The sequence below is a fragment of the Myotis nattereri genome (genome assembly GCF_964212035.1).
Source record: "Myotis nattereri genome assembly, chromosome: X".
NCBI lineage: Eukaryota > Metazoa > Chordata > Mammalia > Chiroptera > Vespertilionidae > Myotis > Myotis nattereri.
In genome coordinates, this window is record NC_138078.1 from 11,187,231 (window position 1) to 11,214,543 (window position 27,313).

Here is a 27,313-nt window from a genome sequence, read left to right on the forward strand (position 1 = left end):
ATGATTTCTAAACTAATTTCAATACAGCAATCTTCTCACATAGCAAAAAAGCAAATCTCACAGAGAAAATGGATATGGGTAGCTACTGTTTTCATCACTGAAACACAATAAAGAACAATAAGGAGGATATGCGAATCACTCTTCAGTTTACACTGACCTATACAAAGTTACTTATTTTGTCATGGTAATACCTAGGTAAGTCATTAGTGTCCATTAATAAGTAAAACATTCATTTAATTAGCAACTATTATATGTAAAGCAAGAAGCCAATTTCAATGCCTTCCATTTTAAAATAATTTAAACTAATATTCACTTTTACAACTGAAGTGCAAAAATAATTCTTGAATATTGTAATTGTTTCTATCCTTACTGTTTAATTTTTAACTACTACATTTACAATTACCTGCATGTTTTATATACACACAAATATGATGATGTAGCTCTTATTTTTGAGAAAATTATGCTGCTAAAATTATATCCCTAAAATACTTAAATTCCTTACTACACTTGAAATTGACAAAAAATCTGCTAATCTTTGTACTCTTCAGAATCTGCTGTAAATTTCTCATTTCTGGTGGGGTTTGGGTGGGGCCTGCAAGCTATCTATATGCAAGACCGGTTTTACATGTAGGTGCAATCAATGGTTTTTATTTCAACAAGTATTGACTGAGGGCCAACTATCTGCCAGTTCCTTTGCTAGATGCTATGAATGTAGTGTAAATGTAACAGGAAAGGTCCTGCTCAAATTCTAGTGGAGGAGAGAGATGATGAGAAAAAAAACAGGCAGTGTGATTCCAAGGGGTGACAGTGTTATAATGAAAAAACACAGCAGGGTAAAAGGATAGGAAGTGACCGGGTGATGGCTGTCTTAATAGGATGGTCAAGAAAGACCTCTCGCCCAGCAAGTGTTTCTCAGTGGTTGAGAGTTGACTTATGAATCAGGAAATCATGGGTTCAATTCCGGGACAGGGCACATGCCCAGGTTGCAGGCTTGATCCCCAGTGGGGGGCATGCAGGAGGGAGCTGACCAATGATTGTCATCATTGATGTTTCTATCTCTCTCTCCCTCTCCCTTCCTCTCTCTGAAATCAATACAAACATTTTTTAAAAAAAAAGAGTTAATAGCTACTTGGCTAAAGTCTCACAGCAAGTAATTGATGGAGCCAGTTGAACCTAGGCAGTCTGACTCCAGCATCTAAACTCTTAGCCCTCCTACCATGCTTTTAATTGGCTACCCACCTATCATAAGGCCAGCCCTCCCAGTAGCAATTCCCATTTCTAGCTCTCAGCCTACAGAATAGGACCTGATATTTATTAAAGGAAGATGCTACTCTGTGGTGTAACAGAAATGTAAGAAGCCTATTCCAGCTCATAGAACACAAGAAAATCATCAATCCCATCCCTTTCAATAGGCAGTCAAACTTTCCATGCTTCAAATGACTAAAAGATAGAACTGATTGTGTCCAGGAGAGTGTGACTCTACTGCCAAAGGTCCTGGCTGGAGATGCTTTCCTCTCCTGCAAACAGTGGGGTTCTTCCAAACAACACTAGTGTTCTCCACTTCCCCATGGCTGTGTAACTTAGTCAGGTAAGCTTGCCAAAGTCACATACTGCGCCTCATCCAGGGCCTGAAAAGAGCTAGTCCCACACTAAAGGCAATTTGTGAAACATAATTAATTGCAGATTCCTTTTGTAGCTGCTTAAGCTCCTTGAAGTCTCAGATGTGTGGCCAGGATGGAGTTCTCTTTGGCAGCTGAGCATCCTTTAACCTCCAGCTGAAAGAAACCAAGGGTATCACTCAGATCAACTTTGGCTTTCCCAAGACTTGGTGGGGCAGGCTCAGATGCATGAATGGGGCTTTGGGGAGCCTACCCTTCCAGTAGATCCAAACCACACAGATCATGGAGATCTATGGAAAATAATGTCTCCCTCATGAGCTGCCTGTTCGTGATAGTTTCTACTTGGCTCCCTGGCACGCTGGGTGGGAAAATGATGCAAAGAACATTTTATTTCAGTAAAAGGGACAATGTGATCAGCAAAGTACATGCTCAGTAACCTAGTAGAAAGACTTTCCCAACATAGCATTTGCCTTCTGTTCAGAAAAGCACATTAGGCTTTGATTCTGCTACAGTAGCATTTCTAATATTTATTATATATTATTGTCAAATCACAAAACTAATATAGTTATAGCTACCTATACATTTTTTCAGCTACTTATAAATTTATTCCCCAAACTGTAAGACATGGCTGTTATGTATCCTATTTTACAGACAAGTAACTAAGTTAATATAAACCCAAAATGATGTTAATTTTAATCAAAGTGAAATCAAACTTAGAAGCAGAGGACATTCAACAACATGGCTGAATCTTACAGATACTAAACCAAATGAAGAAGCCAGATAAGAAAGAGCACATCCTAATACATAAAAACCCAGGGTCCATAACGACCAACCGAAGGCTTGACCAAACACCGGAAGTCAGTCCAGCAGTGGAACCCAGCACTGACTGCTGAGGGGGCTACAGATCAGGCCCAGAGAGAGGCCCGGAGAGAGAAGCAGGGTCTGACCCACAGCCTCCATGGAAGCTGTTGATCAGTCGTTGCCTCTCTCTTTCTCTCGGTACTTCACCAGCAGCCGAACCTCTGTTTCTCTCTGGGCCTCCAGAGGCTGCTGATCAACCCTGCCTCTCTGATCAGGCCTAGAGATAGGCCTGGAGACACTGACTGGCATAGAAACTGACCAATCAGAACCAAATCTGGATGAACTGTGAGGAGCCAATGGCTGGCCTAGGAGGCGGAGCTTTTGACACTGACTGGCATAGAAACCAACCAATCAGAACCAAATCTGGGTGAACTGCAAGGAGCCAATGGATGCCTAGGAGGCGGAGCTCTTGACACTGATTGTCATGGAAACCAACCAATCAGAACCTACTGTGAGTGAACTGCAAAGGCAGAACCTACCATGGGGGCTGAGGAGGGGTTTTAAGGGCAACAGCTGTTTGGTGTAAGGTGTAAGAAAGTGGTTCAATTTTTTAATGACCAGTTTGGCAGTATAGTGCATATGGCTGGCTGTCAGTCCAGGTATAGGGACTATGTGTTTTTGTCTGCCAAGAGCATCTCCTCCTGCTGTAAAAGTCTCCCCCCCCCCCAACACACACATTTAAGCAATCCTATCCTATATAATCTATCTATACTAATAAAAGGGTAATATGCTAATTAGACTGGGTCGACCGGCCATCTTCCAGATGTCCGACTACCTTCCGGACAAAGCCATGGTGGTGGGGGCCGAGGCAGAGGCAGTTAGGGGTGATCAGACCAGCAGGGGAGGGCAGTTTGGGGCAAGATCAGGCTGGCAGGGGCGGGCAGTTGGGAACAAGATCAGGCTGGCAGGGGAGGGCTGATGGGGGCAAGATCAGGTTGGCAGGAAAGGGCAGTAGGGGGTGAGACCAGGCCAGCAGAGGAGAGCAGTTGGGGGTGAGATCAGGCCGGCAGGGGAGGGCAGTTAGGAGCAATAAGGCAGGCAGGCAGAGGCAGTTAGGGGTGATCAGGCAGGCAGGCAGAGAGATTAGGGGCAATCAGGAAGGCAGACAGGTGAGCGGTTAGGAGCCAGAGGTCCCAGATGGTGAGAGGGATGTCCAACTGCCTGTGGGATCGGGCCTAATCCAGCAGTCGAACATCCCCCAAGGGGTTCCCAATTGGAGAGGGTGCAGGCTGAGCTGAGGGAACCTCCCCCCTCCATGCACGAATTTTGTGCACTGGGCCACTAGGATGATATAATTCCCTTTATATGATGTTCAACAGACAACTAATTTATGGTGACAGAAATCAGAACAGTGGTTACTGAGGGGAGGGGTTTGGGGCTCTGGATGAAAGAGGTGATGGAAATAAGAAACACAAATTGGCAGTTACAGAATAGTCATGGGGAAGTAACTAAAGCATAGGAAATATAGTTAATAATATTGTAATAACTATGTATGGTGCCAGGTAGGTATCAGAAATATCAAGGGGAACACTTTGTAAAGTATATGATTGTCTAACTATTAAGCTGTACACCCAAAACCAATACATAATAATTTTTTTAAAAGAACAGTGGTTACTTCTGGGAAGGTGGTAGTAACTGGAAAGGCACCTGAGAGACTCTTCAGGGAAGCTGGAAACATTCTAGATTTTGATTTTAGGAGCAGTTCTGCAGGCATATACAAATGTACAAATTCATCAAGCTGTACTTCTAAGACTGGTGCACTTTACTATATTTAAATTCTCTCAAAAAAAGATGAAACAAAGATGGAAAAGGGTAGAGAGAACATGACCTTCAACAAAGGAAAAAGAGAACCAGACATGACATCATTTCAAATGACTGTGTAAAAGCTTCTGAAATAAATAGGTGCTAAGATGAATGTGTGAGTCTTAAATATGCAAAAATATTGTCTCAGTCAAGGTACTGGCAGGAAATAGACAAAGCATGTGAACTGGGTAGATGGAGACAAGTTTAATAAAGGGTGTATTCATAAAGGATTGGACAAGCACACCCAATTCCACAAGGAGTACCAGCACTGATCCCTCTAGGCTCCCAACAAGAAAGCCCACGAGTAAGGGGCCTATGGATATAACTCCTACAGGTCAGCTACCAGGGACACAACAGGGTAAAGGGGAGAAGGTGGAGAGTAGACTTCCGATCGTGGAAACAAGATGCTCAGCATCACAACAAACTTAATTCAGACAGTTCCCTGCCCCATCCCTGCTGAATGGTCATCTGCTGGGACTGTCCCTTCTCCAATTCCTTCTGCCCAAACTGCCTGCCCATTTCCTATACATTTTACATTTTCTTTGTGTTTCAGAATGGGACTTTGGGGAATTCACCCTTCCAGTAGATCCAACCCACACAGATCATGGAGAGCTGTGGAAAATGTCTCCCTCATAAGCTGACTGTTCATGATAGTCTCTGGATAGTTTCTGGGCTTCTGTGCCTTGTATGTGTTTTGAGCATTTGATGATGTCTCCCTAAACTTATTAGCTGAGTTAACCACAGGCCAGTGTGGCCTCAATGAGGAAGTGTCATTGGAGCCAAGTCATGAATGATGAAAAGGAGGTATCTGTGCAGAGATCTAGGGGAGACCATTCTGTGCAGAAGGAAGCAGCAATCTCAAAACTCTGAGACAGAGGGGTATTTTGAATGCTTGAGGGAAAGATTGTGCACCCCAACATCCAGAGCTGAATGTTTCATTACTTGTCAGTTATGGGAAGACTCAAGTTCATTACCCAAGTCAGCCCCAGGGAGTCCTCCATCACTGGGCAAGGAGAAGGAGCCTTGCTTTGACAAGCTTCCAGTTCTCTGGACCCATTTTATCATTTGCAACTGGAAGGTTGCTGGGCTTGTGCCTGCGCTCACCTCCTACTCTAAAAAAGTGTTACTCTTTTATCCTATAAGGAAAAAAAGGTGCAAAGTGTCATTAGTTTATTTGAAAAGTACTGAGTGGGCACCTATTGTGGTTTGCTGCAGGGCCAGTGTAGCCTATACTCTCAGTGCACCAACAGTAACGACCTTGGCACTCACCATCCCCATGCCCGCTGACGGCTCCCTCCTGCTAGCACCAGTCACTTTCCAGCTAGGGGCTTTCTTCCATGATGGGAGCACATTCACCCTGCAAGGAAGGCCAGAGTAGCTGTGGGTGCCCCAGGAGCAGCCCTGGGCCATGATGAATGGGAGTGGGAAGGTCAATACCCTGGCTTCCTCCTCCATCAGGTGGGACAACTCTGAGGTGTGTTCCATGCCTTCTCATAAAGCTGCTCAAGAGTATGGAGTCCCAGTTGTCCTGAGAGTAGCCTGCTCTTTACCACCCCTTGCATTGGCTCTTCTCCCTTCCCTGCCTCACTTCCTCACTCCTTGACTGGTGTTTTCCCACCTAAATGACTTGCATTTGAATCTTATTCTCAGATCCACTTCTGAGGGAGCCTTACTTAAGACAGCAAGTCACAGTGAGGGGTACCAAGGAGTGTAAAGTATGTCTAGCTCACAATCTAGTCACTAGTTTTTTGTTGTTTTTTTAAAAATATATTTTATTGATTTTTTACAGAGAGGAAGGAAGAGGGATAGAGAGTTAGAAACATCGATGGGAGAGTAACAGCGATCAGTTGCCTCCTGCACACCCCCTCCTGGGGATGTGCCCGCAACCCAGGTACATGCCCTTGACCGGGATTGAACCTGGGACCCTTGAGTCTGCAGGCCGATGCTCTATCCACTGAGCCACACCGACTACAGCGAGTTACTAGTTTTTAAAAATAGCAATTGAAGCCTTGAAATATAACTTTTGACCCAGCAGTTCAACTTCTAAGAATACATCTCACAAAAATAAGCATAGTTCTGCACAAAACTCAGATACCAAAATGTTCAGCTCTCATCAAAGCATTGAGAATGATAGAGAAAATTAGAAAATGTAAATATCCTGAGGTCGGGAAAGAATGTAATAAATAGCATTACATTCATACTGTGAAACATTATGCAGTCGTCAAAAACCATGTTGTAAAATAATCCTGAATGACTTGGACATGGTTCCTGAGGCACAATTAAATAAAAAGAGTTACAGATCAGTATCTCCGAGCATGTCATTTTGTTAACAATAATATATATGTGCATAGAAAAAAATACTAGAAACCAAAAACACCAAAGGATTAACAGATGTTTTTGTGTGTGTTTTTTCATCTCTGGGTTTATCTATACTTCCAAAGTTTCTATAAATAAAATGTATTTTCTTACTTTTCAGTGCACCATTAAGTTTACATAGTCTAAGATAAAGACAGTGTTTCTTAATCTTAGCACTATTGACATTTTGAGCTGGATCACTCTTTGCTGTGTGCAATGTAGGATGTTTAACAGCCTCCCTGATGTCTAAACACCAGATGCCAGCGACACCCTCCAGGTCATGATACCAAAAATGTCTCTAGACATTACCCATGTCCCCTGCAAGCAAAACCACTCCCAGGTGAAAATCACTGATCTAAGAGAAACTAAAATCATAAACCAATGATAGAAGTTAATGAGCATGAAGTGAAGTAAGATTATTCAAAATCTTTTACATTTGTATGACTTTTTTCATTTTAAAGAAACCAATGCCATGTCAACATTTAACCTCAGTAAATGAGGCCACTTCCTCAATTGTGTAAAAGAACAGCAATTAAAAGATTCCAAGACATCATCTGTTCGGTTTCTAAGAGGTTTAGACTTTTAAAAGTTGAAGTCATGCTGGCCTCACAGGGTATTCATTTCCTAACTCTCCTCACACTGAACAAAAAACATGAGATGAACAGAGCCCCCTGAAATGTTCAATATCAAGGACTTCCCAAGTATCATAATTTTCAGTGATTTAACTGTGGTTCTGTGTAAGTACATAGTCGTAACAGATGCAAGAAAGTTCCCCAAGTGGATTATGACATTTATATTAGCCCGAATGAAGAGGATTCCATCAAGACATGCTTACTGAGGACCTACTGTGTGTCTAGCGCTCTTTTAGGCTCTGTGGATATGGGAGTGAGCAAGATGCCCAATATGCCTACCCTGGACAGACTTTCTGTTCTAGTGAGGGGACAGCAGATAAACAGGGCCCATTCACCTGAACAAGATCACTCTGTGGAAAAGATAATTAGACCAGGTGGAAGCAATTTGCTCATCCTAGGAAGTGCCTTTCGCTGGTGCAGCCTCTGGGCATGAGTGCAGAGACCAGAGACAGTCTGGTTTCATTACCTGGCTCAGGCATCTATGCAAAGACCTGAGCCAGGTATGAGTCGGAGTATTTTAAGGCCAGAAAGAGAAGTGGCTGATCTACAGCGAAGAGAAGAAAGGCAAGTGAAGAGGGGGTGAGGGGCAGGTCAGGCAGTTCCCCTAGAACCACATGAGGGCGCACATGTACAGTGCGATTGAAACTTTGTGGCCCATGTGCAGAAGTCGGTATTTTGTGGAAAAGCCACACTCAAGGGACCAAAGAGCCGCATGTGGCTCTCAAGCCGCAGTTTGCCGACCACTGCCCTAGGTCTTAGCAGGAAGTTTGCGTTGCACTCTAACTGCAGTGGGAAGGCCTGGAGGGTGCTAAGGAGAACCTGACAAGATCTGATTTGTGCTTTTGGAAGATCCCCTTGACTCTGTGTAGAGAGTGGACCAGAGCGGTGACAGTATCACAGGGAGGTCTGCCATTTGACCACCACAGAAGCCCAGGGGAGGGACACACAGTGGTGGCCCAACTAGGTTGGAGGGGTGGAGGCAAAGCGGTGGTATTTGGAAGAAGTTTCAGAAGGGTTGGAAGCCTGCGTGGGCCTCACAGTACGGGAAGCTGAGGCAGCTGTGGTCGAGGAGAGGAGACACTGTGCAGGTCATGACTTGGCACAGCACTTTGGCTGCCTAAAGCTGAAGCTCCAGGGAATGAAGCAGTGACTAATGACAGACCGCATGAAGACCAGGACCTTGTAAACCCATTTTTATTTTTAAATAGGCTAACAGCCAGGAAGTAGGGCATTTTGTAACTTCCTTGGGAGTCAAAGCCAAGTGGCGCCAGGAGCTCCCAGCTGTGTAAGCAGCACGGAGCACAGGCCAAAGCACACTCATATTCTTCGGGGGGGGGGGGGGGGGGCGGATCCCTGTTTAGTGGCTGATGCCTGAAACTCCACCATTTGAGATTTCTTTTTAGTTCAGGACAAAATGCAAATTTGCTTTCAAAAGATAACACAGAAGACATGGATGTAGACTGGGCCCCAAGGAGCAGTGTGACCATGAACTTCAGGGCAGTCAGATGGGACAGAAGATTCGTTCTGGTTCAGAAACAGCTTTAGGGCTGTGGAAATGAGTAGTACTGAGGCTGCACAGTGGGTGACTGCTGGGTGAGCAGGTCTTAATGGAGTCAGGAGCTCAGAAGGAGGAAGCAGTCTGTTCAAACCTGGCAGAGTCCGAGGGAGGGCAAGAAGGCAAGTGCTGCTTCTTCCCACATCTCCTCAGGCAAACTCTGGCCTCCTATGCCTCAGCTGCAAATTGGAAGGTCCTTACCTCCTCCTCCCGTGGCTGCTGGTCCAGCCCAGCCTAAGGCAAAGCTGGAAGCTCCTTTCTGGGATGAATCTTCAGGGGACCCACACAGGCTGCTTTTCCAGGCTCCTCTGGGTGAGTAACCCCAACATTTAATTCTAAAACCAAATTCTAGAACAATTAAATGACATAGTTTCAGTGGCTTTTGAAAACTCAATCAAACCTAATTATCTCACTGAACTTCAGCCTTTTAAACTTTGCCAATATTTCTTTTAATTTGCTAACTTAAAAAAAAAATCTCAACTGGCTCTCTGCTCCTGCTGTTCATCAGACAGCTGTGTCTTCCTGTGTAGTGCCAGCTGCAATCCCGAGACAGGATGGTGAAGGTCACAGTGAGGGGATTTGGCCATATTGGGTGCCTAGTCAGTGTGGCAAATTGGATACTGTCACCATCAATGATGCTGGTGCTGAGTATGTTGTGGAGTCCACCGGTGTCTTCACTACCATGGAGAAGGCTGAGGCTCACTTGAAAGGCGAAGCCAAGAGGGTCATCATCTCTGTCCCCTTCTACAGATGCCCCCATGTTTGTGATGGGTGTGAACCATGAGAAGTATGACAACTCCCTCAAGATTGTCAGCAATGCCTCCTGCACCACCAACTGCTTGAGCCCCCTGGCCAAGATCATCCATGACCACAGTCCATCACTGACACCCAGAAGATTGTGTGATGGCCCCTCTAGGAAATTGTGGTGTGATGGTCATGGGGCTGGCCTGATCATCATCTGTGATTCTACTGGCACTGCTAAGGCTGTGGGCAAGGTCATCCCTGAGCTGATTGGGAAGCTCACTGGCATGGCCTTCTGTGTCCCCACCTCCAATATATAAATTATGGATCTGACTTGCTTCCTTAAGAAAGCTGCCAAATATGATAACATAAAGCACTGAATCAGGAATCAGAGGGCCCCCCTCAAGGGCAACCTGGGCAAAACTAAGGATAGTTTGTCTCCTTTGACATTAACAGTGATACCCACTCCTCCACCTTCAGTGCTGGGGCTGGCATTGCCCTCAATGACCACTTTGTCAAGCTTGGTTCCTGGTATGACAATGAATTTGGCTACAGAAAAAGGATGGTAGACCTTATGGTCCACATGGCCTCTAGGGAGTAAGAGCCCCCTGGACTACCAGCCCCAGCAAGGGGAAGAGCTGTTGGGGAGTTCCTGTCCCAAATTGATCCCCAACACACCGAGAATCTCCTGACCTCCACAGTTTGCACCCCAGGCCCCTTGAACAAGGGAAGGGGCTTAGGGAGTCCTAACTTGGAAAAAAACTCAGACTCTAGATTTATATTCTATTCATGTTGCCTTCCCTCCATTTATTTTCACATTTTTATTAATTCTTTCTTTCACTTATTTAATTAATGTTTAGCCCTGTATTGGTGGCTCATTTGGTTGGGGCATAGTCCTGTACATCAACAAGGTTGCAAGTTCAGTTCCCGTCAAGGCACATACCTGGGCTGCAAATTTGATCCCAGCTCCAGGTGAGTATAGGGCAATGTTTCTCTCACACATTGATGTTTATCTCTCTCTCTTTCTCTCTCTTTCCCTCCCTCCCTCTCTCTAAAAATCAATAAAAAACATATCCTTGGGTAAGGATTTAAAATATAAAAATATATTTTTTAATTTAAATAAACATCCAGTTTAAAAATAAGTATTTACTTATTTATTGAATTCTCATTATATCAGTAATTGTAGTAGAGGCTGGGGAGGTGGAAAAGTTAGATATTTGGTCTCTGCCCTAGAGGATCTGTTTGTAGGCACAAACAAGTCAACAAAATGAAATAATATAATTAAAATATGTCCAAAGCACTGAAAATATATGTGCTAAATTTTAATTTACACTTTAATTTACTAAGTAAATAAATCCTATAAGTTTATCACCACATATTTTGTAATAATATCACATTTGGATAAATGCCCAGAGAATTCCCTTCCCCCACAAAAGCTCAATCCATTCTATTGCTTATGTTAGAGTGCCATCTAATGGACTTTTTATGTAACTGCTGTGTTAAATTTTTCTATTTCTTGTGTTAGAGCGCCACCGTGTGTAAATTTTGTGTAAGTGTAATGCCGGTTTATTTCTTGTGTTAGAGTGCCATCGTGTGGACAGTATATGTAATTGCATGTCCTATTATTTATTTAATTTTTTGTTATATATCGCCCCCTATTGGGATTATCTAGTAATTGCAGAGGATCTTTTTTTTTCTGATTGAGTGCTACCAGGTAGAACTTTCATGTAATTGCATACAGATGTTTTTCTGTACTCTGTTTAGAATGTCACCCAATGGAATTTTCCTATAATTGCAGATCAGAGAAGTTTTTCCTATTTTTCAGGTTAGAGCGCCACCTGATAGAATTTTCATGTAATTCCAAATCAACTATGTTTTTTCTATTAGTTATTCTCCCACTTTTCAAAAGTTTGTGTTGACTCTTCAATTTTAGAAAGACCAACCTTAGTACCCGTTTTATGCTGACCAAAAGAAATCCAAAAATATTTTTTATGAATAAAGGTGAAAAGTGAAAATAGCACTCGTTTGTTTTGCAGTGAGCCATTATTGGTAAGGTTTCAGATCAACAGTAGGCTATTAGTAGTTTTGGTGGAGTCAAAAGTTATACTCAGACTTTCAACTGAGTGGGGGTTGGCACCCCTAATCCCCTTTCTGTTCAAGATTCATGTGTGTGTTTGTGTTTGTGTGTGTGTGTGTGTGTGTGTGTGTGTGTGTGTGTACACAGAGAGAGAGGGACAGAATGGGAGAAGAGAGAGACCACTAACCAGAAAAACATCTAATTTGGAATTCCACAATTCCACCAGGTGGCCCTCTAACCTGAGAAATAAAAAAAACTCTGATTTGCAATTGCAGGAAAATTCCATTGGGTGGCATTCTAAGAAAAGTGATAAGAAAAACATATCTATGGAGTTACATGAAAATTCTACTTAGTGGCACTCAAACGGATTAATAGAAAAAATATACTTCCCTAACCGGTTTGGCTCAGTGGATAGAGCGTCAGCCTGCGGACTGAAAGGTCCCAGGTTCGATTCTGGTCAAGGGCATGTACCTTGGTTGAGGGCACATACCCAGTGGGAGATGTGCAGGAGGCAGCTGATCGATGTTTCTCTCTCATCGATGTTTCTAGCTCTCTATCCCTCTCCCTTCTTCTCTGTAAAAAAAATCAATAAATTATATATATATATATTCTGCAATTACAAGATGAATTCACTGGGTAATACTAACATAAAAAAATAAAATAAATACTATTCCCACCACAAAAAGGGTTCCCTTTTCTCCACATCCTCACCAGCACTTGTTTGTTGATTTATTGATGGTAGCCATTCTGGCAGCTGTGAAGTGATACCTCATTGCTGTTTTAATTTGCATCTCTCTGATGATTAGTGAGTGAGCATTTTTTCATATGTCTGTTGGCGATCTGTATGTCCTCTTCGGGAAAGTGTCTATTCAGGTCCTTTGACCATTTTTTAATTGAAGTGTTTGTCTTCCTTTTGTTAAGTTGTATGAGTTCTTTATATATTTTGGAAATTAACCTCTTATCAGATGTATCATTGGAAAATATGTTCTTCATACAGTGGATTCCCTTTTCATTTTGATGCTGTTCATTTTTTTCTATGCAGAAGCTTTTTAGTTTGATGTATTCTCATTTATTTTTTCCTTTGTTTCTCTTGCCCTAGGCAATGTACCAGTGAAATTGTGCTATGTAAGATGTCTGAGATTTTGCTGCCTACTTATTCTTCTAGGATTTTTATGGCTTTGTGACTTAAAATTAGTCCATTTTGAGTTTATTCTTATTTATGGTGTAAGTTGGTGGTCACAGGTCTTTTTTTCCCCATGTACCTGTCCAAACTGGTACAGCCACTATGGAAAACAGTGTGGTGTTTCCTCAAAAAATTAAAAATGGAACTGCCTTTTGACCCAGTGATCCCATTTCTAGGAATATATCCTAAGAGTCACGAAACACCAACCAGAAAGAATATATGCATCCCTATGTTCATAGCAGCATTATTTACTATAGCTAAGATTTGGAAAGAGCCAAGTGCCCATTGGTAGATGAGTGGATAAAAAGCTGTGGTACATTTACACCAGAGGATACTACTCAGACATAAAAAAGAAGGATCTCTTATCTTTTGTGACAGCATGGATTGGCATGGAGATTATGATGCTAAGTGAAATAAGTCAGTCAGAGACAAATATTACATGATCTCACTCATTTGTGGAATCTAATGAAAAAATAAACATGAATAAAATAGAACCAGAGGCATGGAAACATGGAACAGACTGATGAATCTCAAAGGGAAGGGGGCTAGGAGGCAGGAAGAGATTAACCAAAGAAGTTATATGCACATGTGCGTAACTAGTGGACACAGACAATAGTGTGGCGAAGGCCTGGGGTTGGGCGAGAACCGGGTGGTAGTGGGCAATGGGGAAAGGGAAGACATCTGTAATGCTCTCAACAATAAAGATTAAAGAGTTAGGAGAGAATTCTGCAATTTCATAAAAACTCCACCAGATGGCACCCTAACACAAGAAATAGAAAAAAAAAGAACTGTAGCTCATGGACATGCCACCAGATGGAAATCTAATTTAAGAAATTGATGTTTTATCTGGATTTATTTTCTGGGATGGAATCTGGGAATTTGTGTTTCCAATATGTTTCTTGGTTTATGTTGATGCTCCTTGTCTGGTACTGCACTCTGAGAACCAATGAAGTACCCACTCATATTATCGGTGGGGAGCTCTCACTGTCCCCATCGGTTGCCGGTGGAAGTGGGCTTCTTGCAATGTCGTGAAAAAAAGAATTTTTGAGCCTCATACAGGAGGATGAGGTATGTAGAAAGCTTTATTTTTGTGGAATTAAACCCCTGAGTTTTGCAGGTCCCACCTCCCTCCATTTTGTCTCCAACAGGGCTAAGATCAAAGCCAATGCTCACAGTCTCTGCTCCATATTAAAGCACAGTGCAGTCCACATCTGGCCAGGATAGCTTGTCTTCCCAGCTGCTGTCTATCAGTCCATTGTGTGGGGGATCTGCAGGGCCACATGGCTATGGAGGGAGCACAGGTAGGAGCAAAGCCAGAGGAACAAGAGAGCGAACCCCTTAGGATTATGTTTTACCACAATTTCACGGGCTTGCATTGGCTTCACTTCCTCTAGCCAATGATCTCGGTCCCCAGGTTTGACTGACAGGCATGTTCCCTGTGTCGCCCCAACTTTACCGCACATGTGTCCATCTCACCTTTGTTGGACTTGTCCCCCCAGTGGTTTGCAGGGAATGGACTGGTTGCTCCTTGGCGAGTGTGACATTGCAATTGCAGCTTCCTGCTGAAGCTGCCTGAAATGGCCAGCTTTATAGAATGTCTGGCCTCCCTTCTGCTCCTTTTCTATTTCAGTGGAACCTCAGTTCTCAAACTTAATTTGTTCCGGAAAGCTGTTTGAGAAGTGGTTTGTTTGAAAATGGGATCATTTCTTCCCACTAGAAAGTACTCACTGAACAATTTCCTGAGATGTTAACAATGTGAGATTTACCGCTAAACTGACTCATACTTGTGCATTCTCTCCTCTCTCTGTCCCCGGAGAGACAGGTGACTGATCATACATGAAAAAGTTGATCAGGTGGGGAACTAGAGTTTTGTTTGACAACCGAGACAGTTTTCTATGAACAATTTGGTGGAGAACCACATTGTTTGAGATGGGAGACATTTGAGAACTGAGGTTTGACTAGTGACTAGATTGTGAGCTCCTTATAGGTGGAGACATACTTTACACTCCTTGGTACCCCTCACTGTGACTTGCTGTCTTAAGTAAGGCTCCCTCAGAAGTGGATCTGGGAATAAGATTCAAATGCAAGTCATTTAGGTGGGAAAACACCAGTCAAGGAGTGAGGAAGTGAGGCAGGGAAGGGAGAAGAGCCATGGCCCCCCACTGTAAATGGCTTAGATAAGTTTCCAAAAATTGGTATCCAAAGCAACTGGTGGTATCACTTAGATTATACTAGTAGTATCACACATAGCTGGGGTTTTTCCATGTATAATTCTACAATTGTTTCCTTTTTGAGCAGCTGTAGAGTTGGAAATCTTTGTCTCCTGAGTCTTTCCAGAAAAGTTAGAATACCTTTTTATCAAATCCACCAGTTGCTTTGGATACCAATTTTTGGAAACTTATCTAAGCCATTTACAGTGGGGGGCCATGTTTCCAGGCCTTTCTCACTGCATCACATACATCTTATTTCAGTATGAAACTGAGTGGCTTCACATAACAAACCTTTATTATCTCACAGTTTCTGTGGCTCATTTGGAAGAAGTGTTGTCAGGTGAGCAACCCCGCTCCCGGTGGGTAGTAATTACAGCTGATTCCATCCCCCCCCCCCCCCGCCACACACACACACACACTGCAGATTCACAAGGACACTTTCCATGATGCAGCCCTGCTCTGTGGCCTTAGAAAATCATAAAATTCCTTAAAATCCAGGCACTTTGGAAACAGCAAAGTCTCGAGGTCTCATAATGTAAGGCTGATAAATATTGCCCAAGGATTTAAGCAGGCTTTGAGCTGGCCAGCACTAGGGGAGGCTTGGACCAGCCCTGCACCTGAGGCCAATGGGATACAATACCTTGGAGACACAGAGTTTTCAGGAAAGCTGGGGGGGGGGGGCGGTGAAGTACAGGCCGGTACCTTGCTATGTATGGAAGCAAAATACTGGGGGAACACCAGGAGGTAAGACTGAAAGAATACTGGGATGTGACATGACCTACCCATCTTTGCTTAATTTTCTAGGTGTAAATATTTATGCAGGGCTCTTGTTCTTTCCCTCACCCCTCCACCCCACCCCATCCCTGCATCCCTCCATCCCCACTGCTCAGCCAGAAATGACCAGAATTCACTTTAGGGAATAGTAGTTCTGTGGCCTCAGGGGGAATCCAAGTGAGGACAAATGGGAGAGGTGACCTAGGTCCTCTCAGTGAGTTTTGTGCTTTGAGTCTTGTAAAAAAAAAAAAAAAGGATCATTTGTTACCAATTTCACAGCCAAAAGCTTTTAAGCCCAAGAACCTCCAGGTGAGTAAAGCAATGCTGGTGTGTGCAACCCAAGGGCTGCAAGCTGCTCTCAATCCTACCACAACCCAAAGCCCCCTTTTTATATCAAATATTTTTATTTATTCACTAGAGGCCCAGTGCAACTACATGAAAGAAAGTTCCACCAGATGGCACCCTAACACAAGAAATAGAAAAGAGCCCTGTAGTTACATGGACTTTCCACCAGATGGAAATCTAATGTAAGAAATTGATGCTTTATCTGGATTTATTTTGTGGGGTGGAATCTGGGAATTTGCGAAACCCTTTAGGGATTATGTTTTACCACATTTTCACGGGCTTGCATTGGCTTCACTTCCTCTAGCCAATGATCTCGGTCCCCAGGTTTGACTGACAGGCATGTTCCCTGTGTCGCCCCAACTTTACCGCACATGTGTCCATCTCACCTTTGTTGGACCTGTCCCCACAGTGGTTTGCAGGGAATGGACTGGTTGCTCCTTGGCGAGTGTGACATTGCAATTGCAGCTTCCTGCTGAAGCTGCCTGAAATGGCCAGCTTTATAGAATGTCTGGCCTCCCTTCTGCTCCTTTTCTATTTCAGTGGAATCTAATTTGTTCCAGAAAGCTGTTTGAGAAGTGATTTGTTTGAAAACGGAATCATTTCTTCCCACTAGAAAATATTGACTGAGCAATTTCCTGAGATGTAAATAACATGAGATTTGACTCATACTGTACATTCTCTCCTTTACCCCCTGAGAGACAGGTTACTAAACATAGAGGTATCACCATGAAAGGGTTGTCAGTTCGGGAACTGAAGTTTTGTTTGACAACTGAGACAGTTTTCTGGGAACAATTTGGTGGAGAGCAGCTGAATTGTTTGAGATGGGAGACATTTAGAACTGAGGCTTGACCTTATTAATAACTAGCTAATTACAATGGTATCACTTAGATTATAGTATCACGCATAACTGGGGGGTTTTCCATGTATAATTCTGCAATTGTTTCCATTTTGAGCAGCTGTAGAGTTGGAAATCTTTGTCTCCCGAATCTTTCCAGAAAACTTAGAATACCTTTTTATTAAATCCACCAGTTGCTTTGGATACCAATTATTGGAAACTTATCTAAGCGATTTGCAATGGGGGACCATGTTTCCAGGCCTTTCTCACTGCATCACATACGTCTTATTTCAGTATGAAACAGAGTGGCTTCACACAACAAATTTTTATTATCTCACAGTTTCTGTGGCTCAGGAATCCAGAAGCAGCTGAGTTGGGTGTTTTGGACACAGGGCTTCTTGGGAGATTTCAGCGCACACGTGGGCCAGGGTGCAGTCATCTGAAGGTCTTCCTGAGAGTGGAGGAGCCATTTCCAGCCCCTGCCATTGGCTGTGGGCAGCATGTCGGCCACTCTGAAAGGCTGCTCAGACAGCAGCGGCCTTCTACCAGAGCTGGTGATCAGAGACACAGAAAGCCACAGTGTCTTTGCAAGCCAGTCTCAGCAGTGACAGATCATTGCATCTGCCATCTGCTAGGGTCACACAGACCAACCCTGGTATGGGCGAGAACCCAGCAAGGGTGTGAGAACCAGGAGGCAGCACCACCAGGCCCAGCTGGGAAGCTGAGGCACTGGACAGAATCTCATTGCACTGATGGGACCCCAGGTGAGGAATAGATCCCTTAAATCTGAGTTCTGCCAATGAGGCAAATACCATCCTCTTGGGGGAAGGAACATCTTGTTTCCCCTTTTGTGCTTGCTCCAATTCCTCTCACTTCTGCCTCTTTCAATAGTCTTCTTCTCTCCAGAAAAATCACTTTCTCCTCTTCCAGCCAGTCCTCCCAATGAGGGCTCTCTCTCTCTCTCCCTCTCTCTCTCTCCCCTGAACATCCTTTTACTTTTCCTTTCTCTCTGATTTAGTCACTTTTGAAAAAGCACACAAGGATTTTTATTTTCAAAACTAGGGGCCTAGTGCATGAATTTGTGCACCTTGAAAGGAACTGTGGTGGGCAAAGGGGAAGGTCTTGGCCCATCCCCCACTCCCCCACCTGGCCCCTCCCACTGCAGCCCCCGGTCCCCATTCTGCCAGCAGTCCCACTCCCCTAGCCTCTGCTCCCATGCACTGACAGTACCAGCCCCACTCACACCTACTGATGGCATGGAGCGATTGGGGCCGGTGCCATCAGGGGGTGCGAGCCGTGGCTGCTGCCCCAATCGCCCTTCAGGAGCAAGAGGAGGTGGAGAAGCCCTCAGGGGCTATTGGGGCTGGCAGCCACCACTTGCACCCACTGACAGCACCGAGCAACTGCGACTGGCACCAGGCACCAGCAGCAGGTGCTAGCAGTGGCTCCAGCAGTGGCTGTGGGTGCAAGTGGGGCCAGCGCTGGCAGCAGGTGCAAGCACGGGGTGGGCCGGCAATGCGTGAGAACAAAGAATTTTCAGTAACCACCAGAGGCTCACCCCGATGACAGTGACTGGCACCCCACCTTGGCCTTGTGCCCCCACCCACCTGCTCCAGCATCCCACCGCGGCTGATGCCCACCATGTTCCGCACGCGCCCCCTGGTGGTCAGTGTACGTCATAGTGACCAGTTCAGTTCAGTTGTTCTGCCATTTGGTCTATTTGCATATTAGGGTTTTAAATATGTAGACTAGAGGCCCGGTGCACAAAAATTTGTGCACTCGGGGGGGGGGGGTCCCTAAGCCCAGCCTGTGCCCTCTTGTAGTCTGGGACCCCTCAGGAGATAATGACCTGCTGGCTTAGGCCTGCTCCCAAGTGGCAGAGGGCAGGCCCAATCCCTAGGTGCAGCCCCTGGTCGGGCTCAGAGCAGGGCCAATTGGGGAGTTGGGGCGCCGCCCCCTGTCATGCACAGAGCAGGGCGGATCAGGAGGTTGCAATGCCACCCTCAGTCACGCTCAGGGTAGGGCTGATTGGGGGGTTGGGGCACCGCCCCCGTCACACTCAAGGCAGGGTCGATGGGGAGGTTGCAGCGCCACCCCCTGTCACGCACAGGGCAGGGCCCATCACGGGGTTGGGGCGCTGACCCTTGTCACACACAGAGCAGGGCCCGTGGGGTGGGGGTTTGGGCGCTGCACCCTGTCACACACAGAGCCACAGGGCGATCATGGGGTTGGGGAGCTCCCCCCTATCAGGCACAGAGCAGGGCTGATCAGGGGGTTGGGGTGCCTTCCCCTGTCACGAACAGAGCAGGGTCGATCAGGGGTTGGGGCGCCGCCCCCTGTCACACACAAAGCCTTAGGGCGATCAGGGGGTTTGGGTGCTTCCCCCTGTCATGCTGATCCCGGTGCCAGGAGGCCTCGCGGCTCTGCTGATCCCGGTGCTAGGAGGCATATTACCCTTTTACTATATAGGATAGAGGCCTGGTGCTCGTGTGGGGGCCGGCTGCTTTGCCCTGAAGGGTGTCATGGATCAGGGTGGGGGTCCCCACTGGGGTGCTTGGCCAGCCTGGGTGAGGGGATGATGGCTGTTTGCAGCTGGTCACACACCCTTCAGGGTGGGGGTCCCCACTGGGGTGCCTGGCCAGTCTGGGTGAGGGGCTGAGGGCTGTTTTCAGGCTGGCGGGTGACTGAAGCTCCCAACCGCTCCTTTTTTTCTTTTTTTTTTTTTATTCTGGGCCAGCTTTAGCTTTGAGGCTTGGCTCCAGCTCTTAGGCCTCCACTGCTAAAAGCAGGTTTCTGGCCTTTGTTTACCTTCTGTATTTGAAACAATGTTGCGATCCTGCTGGCTGAAGCCCGAAGGACTAAAGCAGGTTTCTGGGGTTTTGTTTAGCTTCTATATTTGTTACACAGTTGCTTAGAGTTGCAGCTCAGAGGCCGGCAGCGGCAGGTGGGGAATGTTGGAGTCCTCCGTCACTGAAGCATGCAAGCCTCATGTTAGTTTCAAGCTGCCTGGCTGCCGGCCGCCATGTTGGCAGGCAGTTAATTTGCATATCACCCTGATTAACCAATGGGAAGGGTAGCAGTCGTACGCCAATTACCATGTTTCTCTTTTATTGCATAGGACTAGAAGCCCGGTGCACAAAAATTTGTGCACTCGGGGGGGGGGGGGGTCCCTCAGCCCAGCCTGTACCCTCTCACAGTCTGGGATCCCTCGGGAGATAACGACCTGCTGGCTTAGGCCTGCTCCCGGGTAGCAGAAGGCAGGCCCAGTCCCTAGGTGCAGCCCCTGGTCGGGCTCAGAGCAGGGCCGATTGGGGAGTTGGGGCGCCACCCCCTGTCATGCACAGAGCAGGGCGGATCAGGAGGTTGCAATGCCACCCTCAGTCACGCTCAGGGTAGGGCTGATTGGGGGGTTGGGGCACCGCCCCCGTCACACTCAAGGCAGGGTCGATGGGGAGGTTGCGGTGCCACCGCCTGTCATGCACAGAGCACGGCCCATCAGGGGGTTGGGGCGCTGCCCCCTGTCACGCACAGAGCAGGACCCATCAGGGGGTTGGTGAGCTCCCCCATGTCACTCACAGAGTAGGGCCGATAGGGGAGTTTCGGCACCGCCCCCTATCACACACAGAGCAGGGCGGATCAGGTGGTTGAGGCGCCGCACCCTGTCACACCCAGGGCAGGGCCGATGGGGAGGTTATGGCTCTACTCTGTCACATACAGAGCAGGGCCCGTGGGGGGGGGGGGTGGTGTTGTGGCGCCACACCATGTCACACACAGAGCAGGGCAGATCAGGGGGTTGGGGTGCTGCACCCTGTCACACACAGAGCCGCAGGGCGATCAGGGGGTTGGGGAGGTCCCCCCTATCAGGCACAGAGCAGGGCCAATCAGGGGGTTGGGGTGCCGCACCCTGTCACACACAGAGCCGCAGGGCAATCAGAGAGTTGGGGAGCTCCCCCCTATCAGGCACAGAGCAGGGCTGATCAGGGGGTTGGGGCGCCTTCCCCTGTCATGAACAGAGCAGGGATGATAGGGAGGTTGTGGCCCCGCCCCCTGTCACACACAGAGCCTCAAGGCGATCAGGGGGTTTGGGCGCTGCCCCCTGTCATGCTGATCCCGGTGCTGGGAGGCCTCGCGGCTCCGCTGATCCCGGTGCTGGGAGGTATATTACCCTTTTACTATATAGGATAGAGGCCTGGTGCATGGGTGGGGCTGGCTGGTTTGCCCTGAAGGGTGTCCTGGATCAGGGTGGGGGTCCCCACTGGGGTGCCTGGCCAGCCTGGGTGAGGGGATGATGGCTGTTTGCAGCTGGTCACACACTCTTCAGGGTGGGGGTCCCCACTGGGGTGCCTGGCCAGTCTGGGTGAGGGGATGGTGGCTGTTTGCAGCTGGTCACACACCCTTCAGGGTGGTGGTCCCCACTGGGGTGCCTAGCCAGTCTGGGTGAGGGGCTGAGGGCTGAAGCTCCCAACTGCTCCTTTTTTTCTTTTTCTTTTTATTCTGGGCCAGCTTTAGTTCTGGTTCCAGCTCTGAGGCCTCTGCTGCTGAAAGCAGGTATCTGGATTGTTTGTGTTCTATAATCGAAACAATGTATAACTCCAGCTCTGAGATCCTGGCTCGCTGAAAGGTTTCTGGGGTTTTGTTCAGCTTCTATATTTGTTACAATGTTTCAAACTTCAGGCTCAGAGGCGAGCAAGGCAGGCGGGGAACGTTGGTTTCCTCCGTCACTGAAGCAAGCAAGCCTCATGTTAGTTTCAAGCTGCCTGGCTGCGGGCTGCAATCTTGGCTGGCAGTTAATTTTCATATTGCCCTGATTAGCCAATGGGAAGGGTAGCGGTCTTACACTAATTACCATGTTTCTCTTTTATTAGATAGGATGATTGCCAGGAATGAGTCCAAGAGGAATGACAAATACATAAGTGCTCTGACCATTGGGATTGAGTTCTTTTCTCTGAAAGGACACTGACTTAGACTGCTAGAAGACTATTCTTTTGCAGCAGGGGTCCCAATGCTGGATTTGGCTTTCCCCAATTACTGTAGTATTTCAGTAAAGGCCCACCAGCTCATTTGGGGGATGTGTCAGGTGAGCAACTGTGCTCCCGGTGGGGGGTAATTACAGCTGACTCCATCCCACCCTGCCCTCTGGGTTCATAGGAACACTTTCCATGAGGCAGCCCTGCTCTGTTGCCTTAAAAAATCATAACATTCCTTAAAATCCGGGCACTTTGGAAACTGAGCAAAGTCTCGTGGTCTCATGTACCAACCCTGGTACAGCATGTGAGAAAAACTTGCCAATGTGTGAGAAACAGGAGGTGGCACCACCAGGGGAGACATCTGTAATACAACAATAAAGATTTTAAAAAATACTGTATGCCTGGCCAATGTGGCTCCCTGGTTGAGTGTCAACCTATGAACCAGGAAATCAGGGTTCAATTCTCAGTCGGGGCACATGCCAGGTTTGTGGGCTCCATGGCCAGGTTTGTGGGCTCCATGCCCAGTAGTGGGTGTGCAGAAGGCAGCCAATCAATGATTCTCTCTCATCATTGATGTTTCTATCTCTCTCCCTCTCCCTTCCTCTCTGAAATCAATATATATATTTTAAATACTGTAATATAAAGAAGACATGAAAGCAAAGTAATGTTATAAACTAAATGCATTCTGGAATAAGACTACACTAGAGCCACAATGAATTACCAGATGTTTGCACCTGAATTATTTATTCTGCAACAGCTGTTGGTGTAGTCTGACCAGCGGTGTTAAATAAATGCCTCGGATACAGATACCACTAGCAGCATTGCCACTAGAGATAGGATTTTTGTGCAATGGTAAACAAGTCTTGGAAAGCCAAGAACAAAACAAATGATTAATATAGTCTTCTGTCTGTTTACTTAGTAAATACCTTTGTGTTTCTTGAAAATCCATTCAAAAACTAGTTTTTCTCTCTATAAAATGGAGTTAGGGAGGTTCAAATATTACAGGTTTTAGATGCATGGTTTTCACCCACATGAAGATCTGGAGCAACATTTGAAAGTCATGTGAGAAATATAAAAGGTCTTCACTGCACAGGATATCGGGCTCCTAAGTTCAAGTGTACACCTTCCCCCTCCCATTACTGTGACAGCAAACCCCTCCTGCAGAAATGCCATTGTAAGCTATAGGGGCTGGCTCCACTCCCATTGACAGTTACTGGCTGGGAGGAGCAAAGAGGAGATAGGAGAGAAGAAATGAACTTCTCTCAGCTCACGATGGGCAGAGGGCCCCGCAGTACCACAAGGACAGTCACCCTCAGCACATTCTGGAGCTGTGCTGTCAGCCTGTCTTAGAGGTAAGTTATCCTGTTACAGCATCCACTTTTTGTCTAAGTCCCACTATTTAGTCCCTTTACCACCAGCCTTAGAGTCAACAAATTTTTAAAATATTTAGAAATCTATTTTTTATAGGTTTTATGTTCTCTTTGGGCCTCAGGTAGATTTCTGAAAATGGATTTAACACTTCCTGAAATGTTTATTATCTCACTAAAATGTTTGCATACTGTGGACCCAGCAATTTCACCTCGAGAAATGTATCATAAAAAAATAGTATTTTTTTTCCATGTGTGCACCTTTTATTGACCTTTTTCAAGTATGTTACAGAGTTTTTCTATTGCCAAACAATGTCTGAGTATTCAAAGAAGTAAATGGTACAATGGACAGCCTATTCACCCATTACACATATTTTAGTACAGTATGCCATTAAATAAGTTCCACAAACCCATCTAAGTTCATCCCTCAAAATCACAACACAATTTTGCTGCAAAAAATGCATACTTTTCAGGGGAAATATGTGGCTCAAAGTACAAGAGATTTGTTAAGATTTTTGGATTCCAAGTGAAGTCTTCAGTTTAACCAACAATCCCTTGTTGAGTTAATCACCCAGTGTCTCCTTGGCTTGTGCAGCAACTCACCCAAACACAGCAAAACGCAGGCATCTTGCCTGCCACCTCAGATAACATCAATATTATTGCTCAGTCATGGTTGACAACTGCAAGCCTCCAATGTGCTTGGGTTTCGGGTGATCCTATGCATTCCTACAGTACTTGCGAAAACAGTTGGAAACAGTTTGAGGCCTTTCCCTGCTGTGTTCGGAGCAAGGTAATAGAAGTTTCAGAAAGTCTTTTTCTCCCTTCCAGGTCTTGGTGTGCTGGGCATGGTGGATCTACACTGTCACATGGTAACCACTTGGCACATACGGTCAAACTTAAGCAAAATTTTCAATTTTTGTTCACAGCTGTGTTGTTGGTCTCATTTTCTGCCAACCCCTAGACCCTGTGAGAGGCTCACTGGGTCTGTGTATCTGGAAACTTGGAGGAGCAACCTTCTAATGCGTCCCCGCTCAGATGCCCAGTGGTATGGGCGAGGCTCCCATCCTCAAACTCGGAGACCTGTCTTTCCTCAGTCTCCTCCTGGGGTCTTGACATCTTCTTGTGCTGTGCATCGTCCTGGGACTCCAAGTGGGTGATAGACTTCTTTTCAGTGCTGGGTTCGGTGCTCTGCAAAGGCTTGGTACCCAGGAGGCTCCCTCGCTCCTTGCTGGTAGTTGCAGGGGACAGGGCCCGGGGCTTGGGCTGCATCCAGCTGTGGCTGAGGATCTCATCAATGTGCAGCCGTACGGTGACATCTGGCTGCAAGATGCGGTAGATGAGGTCCTTGCACTCCTTTGTCAGGTGTTTCGAGCGAGGGAAATTGATACGGTGCTCCTTCTGGATGCGCAGCATCTTCTTGATGTTGGAGTCGTCATAGGGCATGGAGCCACAGACCATGATGTAGAGGATCACGCCCAGGCTCCAGATGTCATAGACCTTGGGCTGGTAGGGGATGCCCTGCAGGACCTCAGGAGCTGCGTATGCCGCTGACCCACAGAAGGTCTTGCTCAGGGTCAGTCGGCCGCTGACATCCCGCAGACAGCGTTTAGAGAAGCCGAAGTCGGACAGTTTGATGTTGAAGTCCTTATCGAGGAGGAGGTTCTCGCATTTGAGGTCTCGGTGGACAATGTCCAGATCGTGGCAGTACTTGATAGCTGATGACAGTTGGTGGAACTTCTTGCGAGCTTCATCTTCACGCAGGGCTCCCTGGTTTTTGATGAAGTCGAGGAGATCGCCCTGGACCCCAAGCTCCATGATAATATAGACCTTGCCCTCTGACGTCTCAAAGATCTCATAGGTCTTGACAATGGAGCGGTGGTTCAACATGATCAGAATCTCAATTTCCCGGGGAAGGAATTTCTCTAGGAAATCTGCAGGGGCTTTCTTGCGGTCAATGATTTTGACTGCCACATTGAACTTTAGGCGCTCAGAGTACGCAGATTTGACTTTTGCGAAAGAGCCCTCTCCCAAATTTGTCCCCACAATGTAGCCCCGCCGCTTGAGAACAGTAGCATCATCCATGTTGCTAAGAATACCCAGCACCTCTAAGGCTGTCCTCTACACACCTGTCAGACATGGGCCATTGGTGTCCTCATTTACATAGGACAGAGAGTCCTCTGGGCGGGCTGGGCCTGCTGTCCCTGACTCCTGAAGGCCCAGGCTCTGGGTGGAATGTTTCGCATTGTCTCCTAGGTGACCAGTGGGTGAAGTCATAGAGGAAGGGTGCCCTGCCCTAGCTGGTTTGGCTCAGGGGATAGAGCATTGGCCTGTGGACTGAAGGGTCCTGGGTTCAATTCTTGTCAAGGGCACATGCCAGGGTTGTGGGTTTGCTCCCCAGTAGGAGGCATGCAGGAGGCAGCTGATCAATGATTCTCTCTCATCATTGATGTTTCTATCTCTCTCTTCCTTTCCCTTCCATCTGAAATCAATAAAAATATATTAAAAAATAAAATACAAAATAAAGGAAGGGTGCCCTGAGGGAATGAGGCTCTAGGTTGAGCCACTGGGACTCAGAATCCCAGAAGGCTGGCCAGTGGGCTGGAGCCTACTGAAGACCTGCAGAGAGCAGCCTCGCACTTGGCTGGACCTGGGGTGGGGGGTGCTGTGGGGACACATTGGTCTGGCCATACCTCCAGTCCTAGAGTCAGGACTGCTTGTTGAGCAGTAGGGCTGGTTACTGCACTGGGAAATCCAGGGTGTTTGTAATAGTCCGAGTCCCAGCAGGAAACAAGAACACTCTGGTTGGGGCAGTCTGAGGGTCTCATAAGGGCATAAGCTACAAAGATGGGAGCAGAGTGTTTAAACCTCAATGGTAGTCATACTCCTGGAAGAGACAGGGATGATCCCTGGCATCTGGGAAGGGTAGTGTAGAGAGGGAAACCTTGAGAGAGTCAGGACTGTAGGTGGAGGCAAAGTGACTCCCACAGGCAAGGAGCTGGGGAGAAATGTCCCTGATCTTTTCTCCCTTCTTCAGTCCTGGAATCCTTCCCTGTGTCCACACAGGTGGCCTGTAGGCCCTGCAGCAGATGGAGCAGGGTAGAAGTGGGTCAGGAGGGGCAGAGCCTCCAAGCCTGGGGTCACTGCCTTTAGGAAGTCATGGCTCTGCCCTCTCCTGACTGGTTTGGCTGGACTCTTAACCTCCCATACTTCTCTGACAGTGACCCCGCTTGGAGGACAGCTGGCAGGAACTTCTGCTCTTGCTGTGTGCTCCTTTCTGGGGGTCTGCACACCCCGAAGCCTTGGCAGGGCTCCTGGCATATCTGGGGCTGGGGCAGAGCTGGACCTGGATCCCACATTGAGTACCAGCAGCTCCTGGAATGCTCTGAGGATGTGCCAGTGGAGGAGTCAGCATTGGAAAGGGACCAGTTTCTGCCAGCAGTGGGTCCCTCTGCTGTAACAGCCCCTTTGTCTAGGCAGCTCTGGCCTAGCCTTTGGTTTCACCTTGGCCATATCCACCCAGAGGGAGTTGGTACCTCTCAGATGGTCCAGCTCAGTCAATGGTACTGCCCTCCTCAGTGCTCATCGGGATGCAGGGTGTTGCACTCGAGGTCCAAGGCAGACAAGCAGTGCCTTCCTGCTCAAATTCCCTGTCCAGGCAAACCCAACAGGAAACTGGCAGGTTGGGAGTAGACGGACACCAGGCCCCCAGCCCACCAGATGGGGAGAGAGGCATGGAATCTAGAGGAGGGAGGGAATGCCCTGTGTCCTTGCCTTGGTGTGAGGGCTGTTGGGTGCAGTTTCGGGTGGGCAGGATGGAAGGAGTGGCTAGTGTGGTCTTGGCAGAGACCCACTATACCTTCTTCCTTCCAGGTGACTCAGATCTCTTCTGTCCGAGAGGAGTCAGGGTGGGAGCCCAGGTGTGTTAGTAGTTTGTTATTGCCACTCTGGCCACTGGCACCTAGAGCAGCCTCTGGCCATAGGCGTACTGA

At 46.9% G+C, this 27,313-nt stretch overlaps 2 protein-coding genes and 1 pseudogene across 3 annotated transcripts in view; 2 read left to right on the plus strand and 1 right to left on the minus strand.

Moving 5' to 3' along the window:
* The window catches only part of PDHA1 (pyruvate dehydrogenase E1 subunit alpha 1), a 313,772-nt gene that overhangs the window by 260,682 nt on the left and 25,777 nt on the right, over positions 1-27,313 (plus strand). The gene's annotated exons all lie outside the window — the stretch shown is intronic.
* On the plus strand, positions 8,996-10,167 carry LOC308511104 (glyceraldehyde-3-phosphate dehydrogenase-like; annotated as a pseudogene). The gene is made up of 2 exons: positions 8,996-9,137; positions 9,356-10,167. The product of its transcript is annotated as a glyceraldehyde-3-phosphate dehydrogenase-like (transcript).
* Positions 24,300-25,406, minus strand: LOC308511106 (testis-specific serine/threonine-protein kinase 1-like; the record flags this gene model as incomplete). The annotated part of the gene is made up of 1 exon (XM_081081114.1): positions 24,300-25,406. The coding sequence occupies one exon, from the start codon at positions 25,404-25,406 to the stop codon at positions 24,300-24,302; it is 1,107 nt and encodes a 368-aa protein (XP_080937240.1).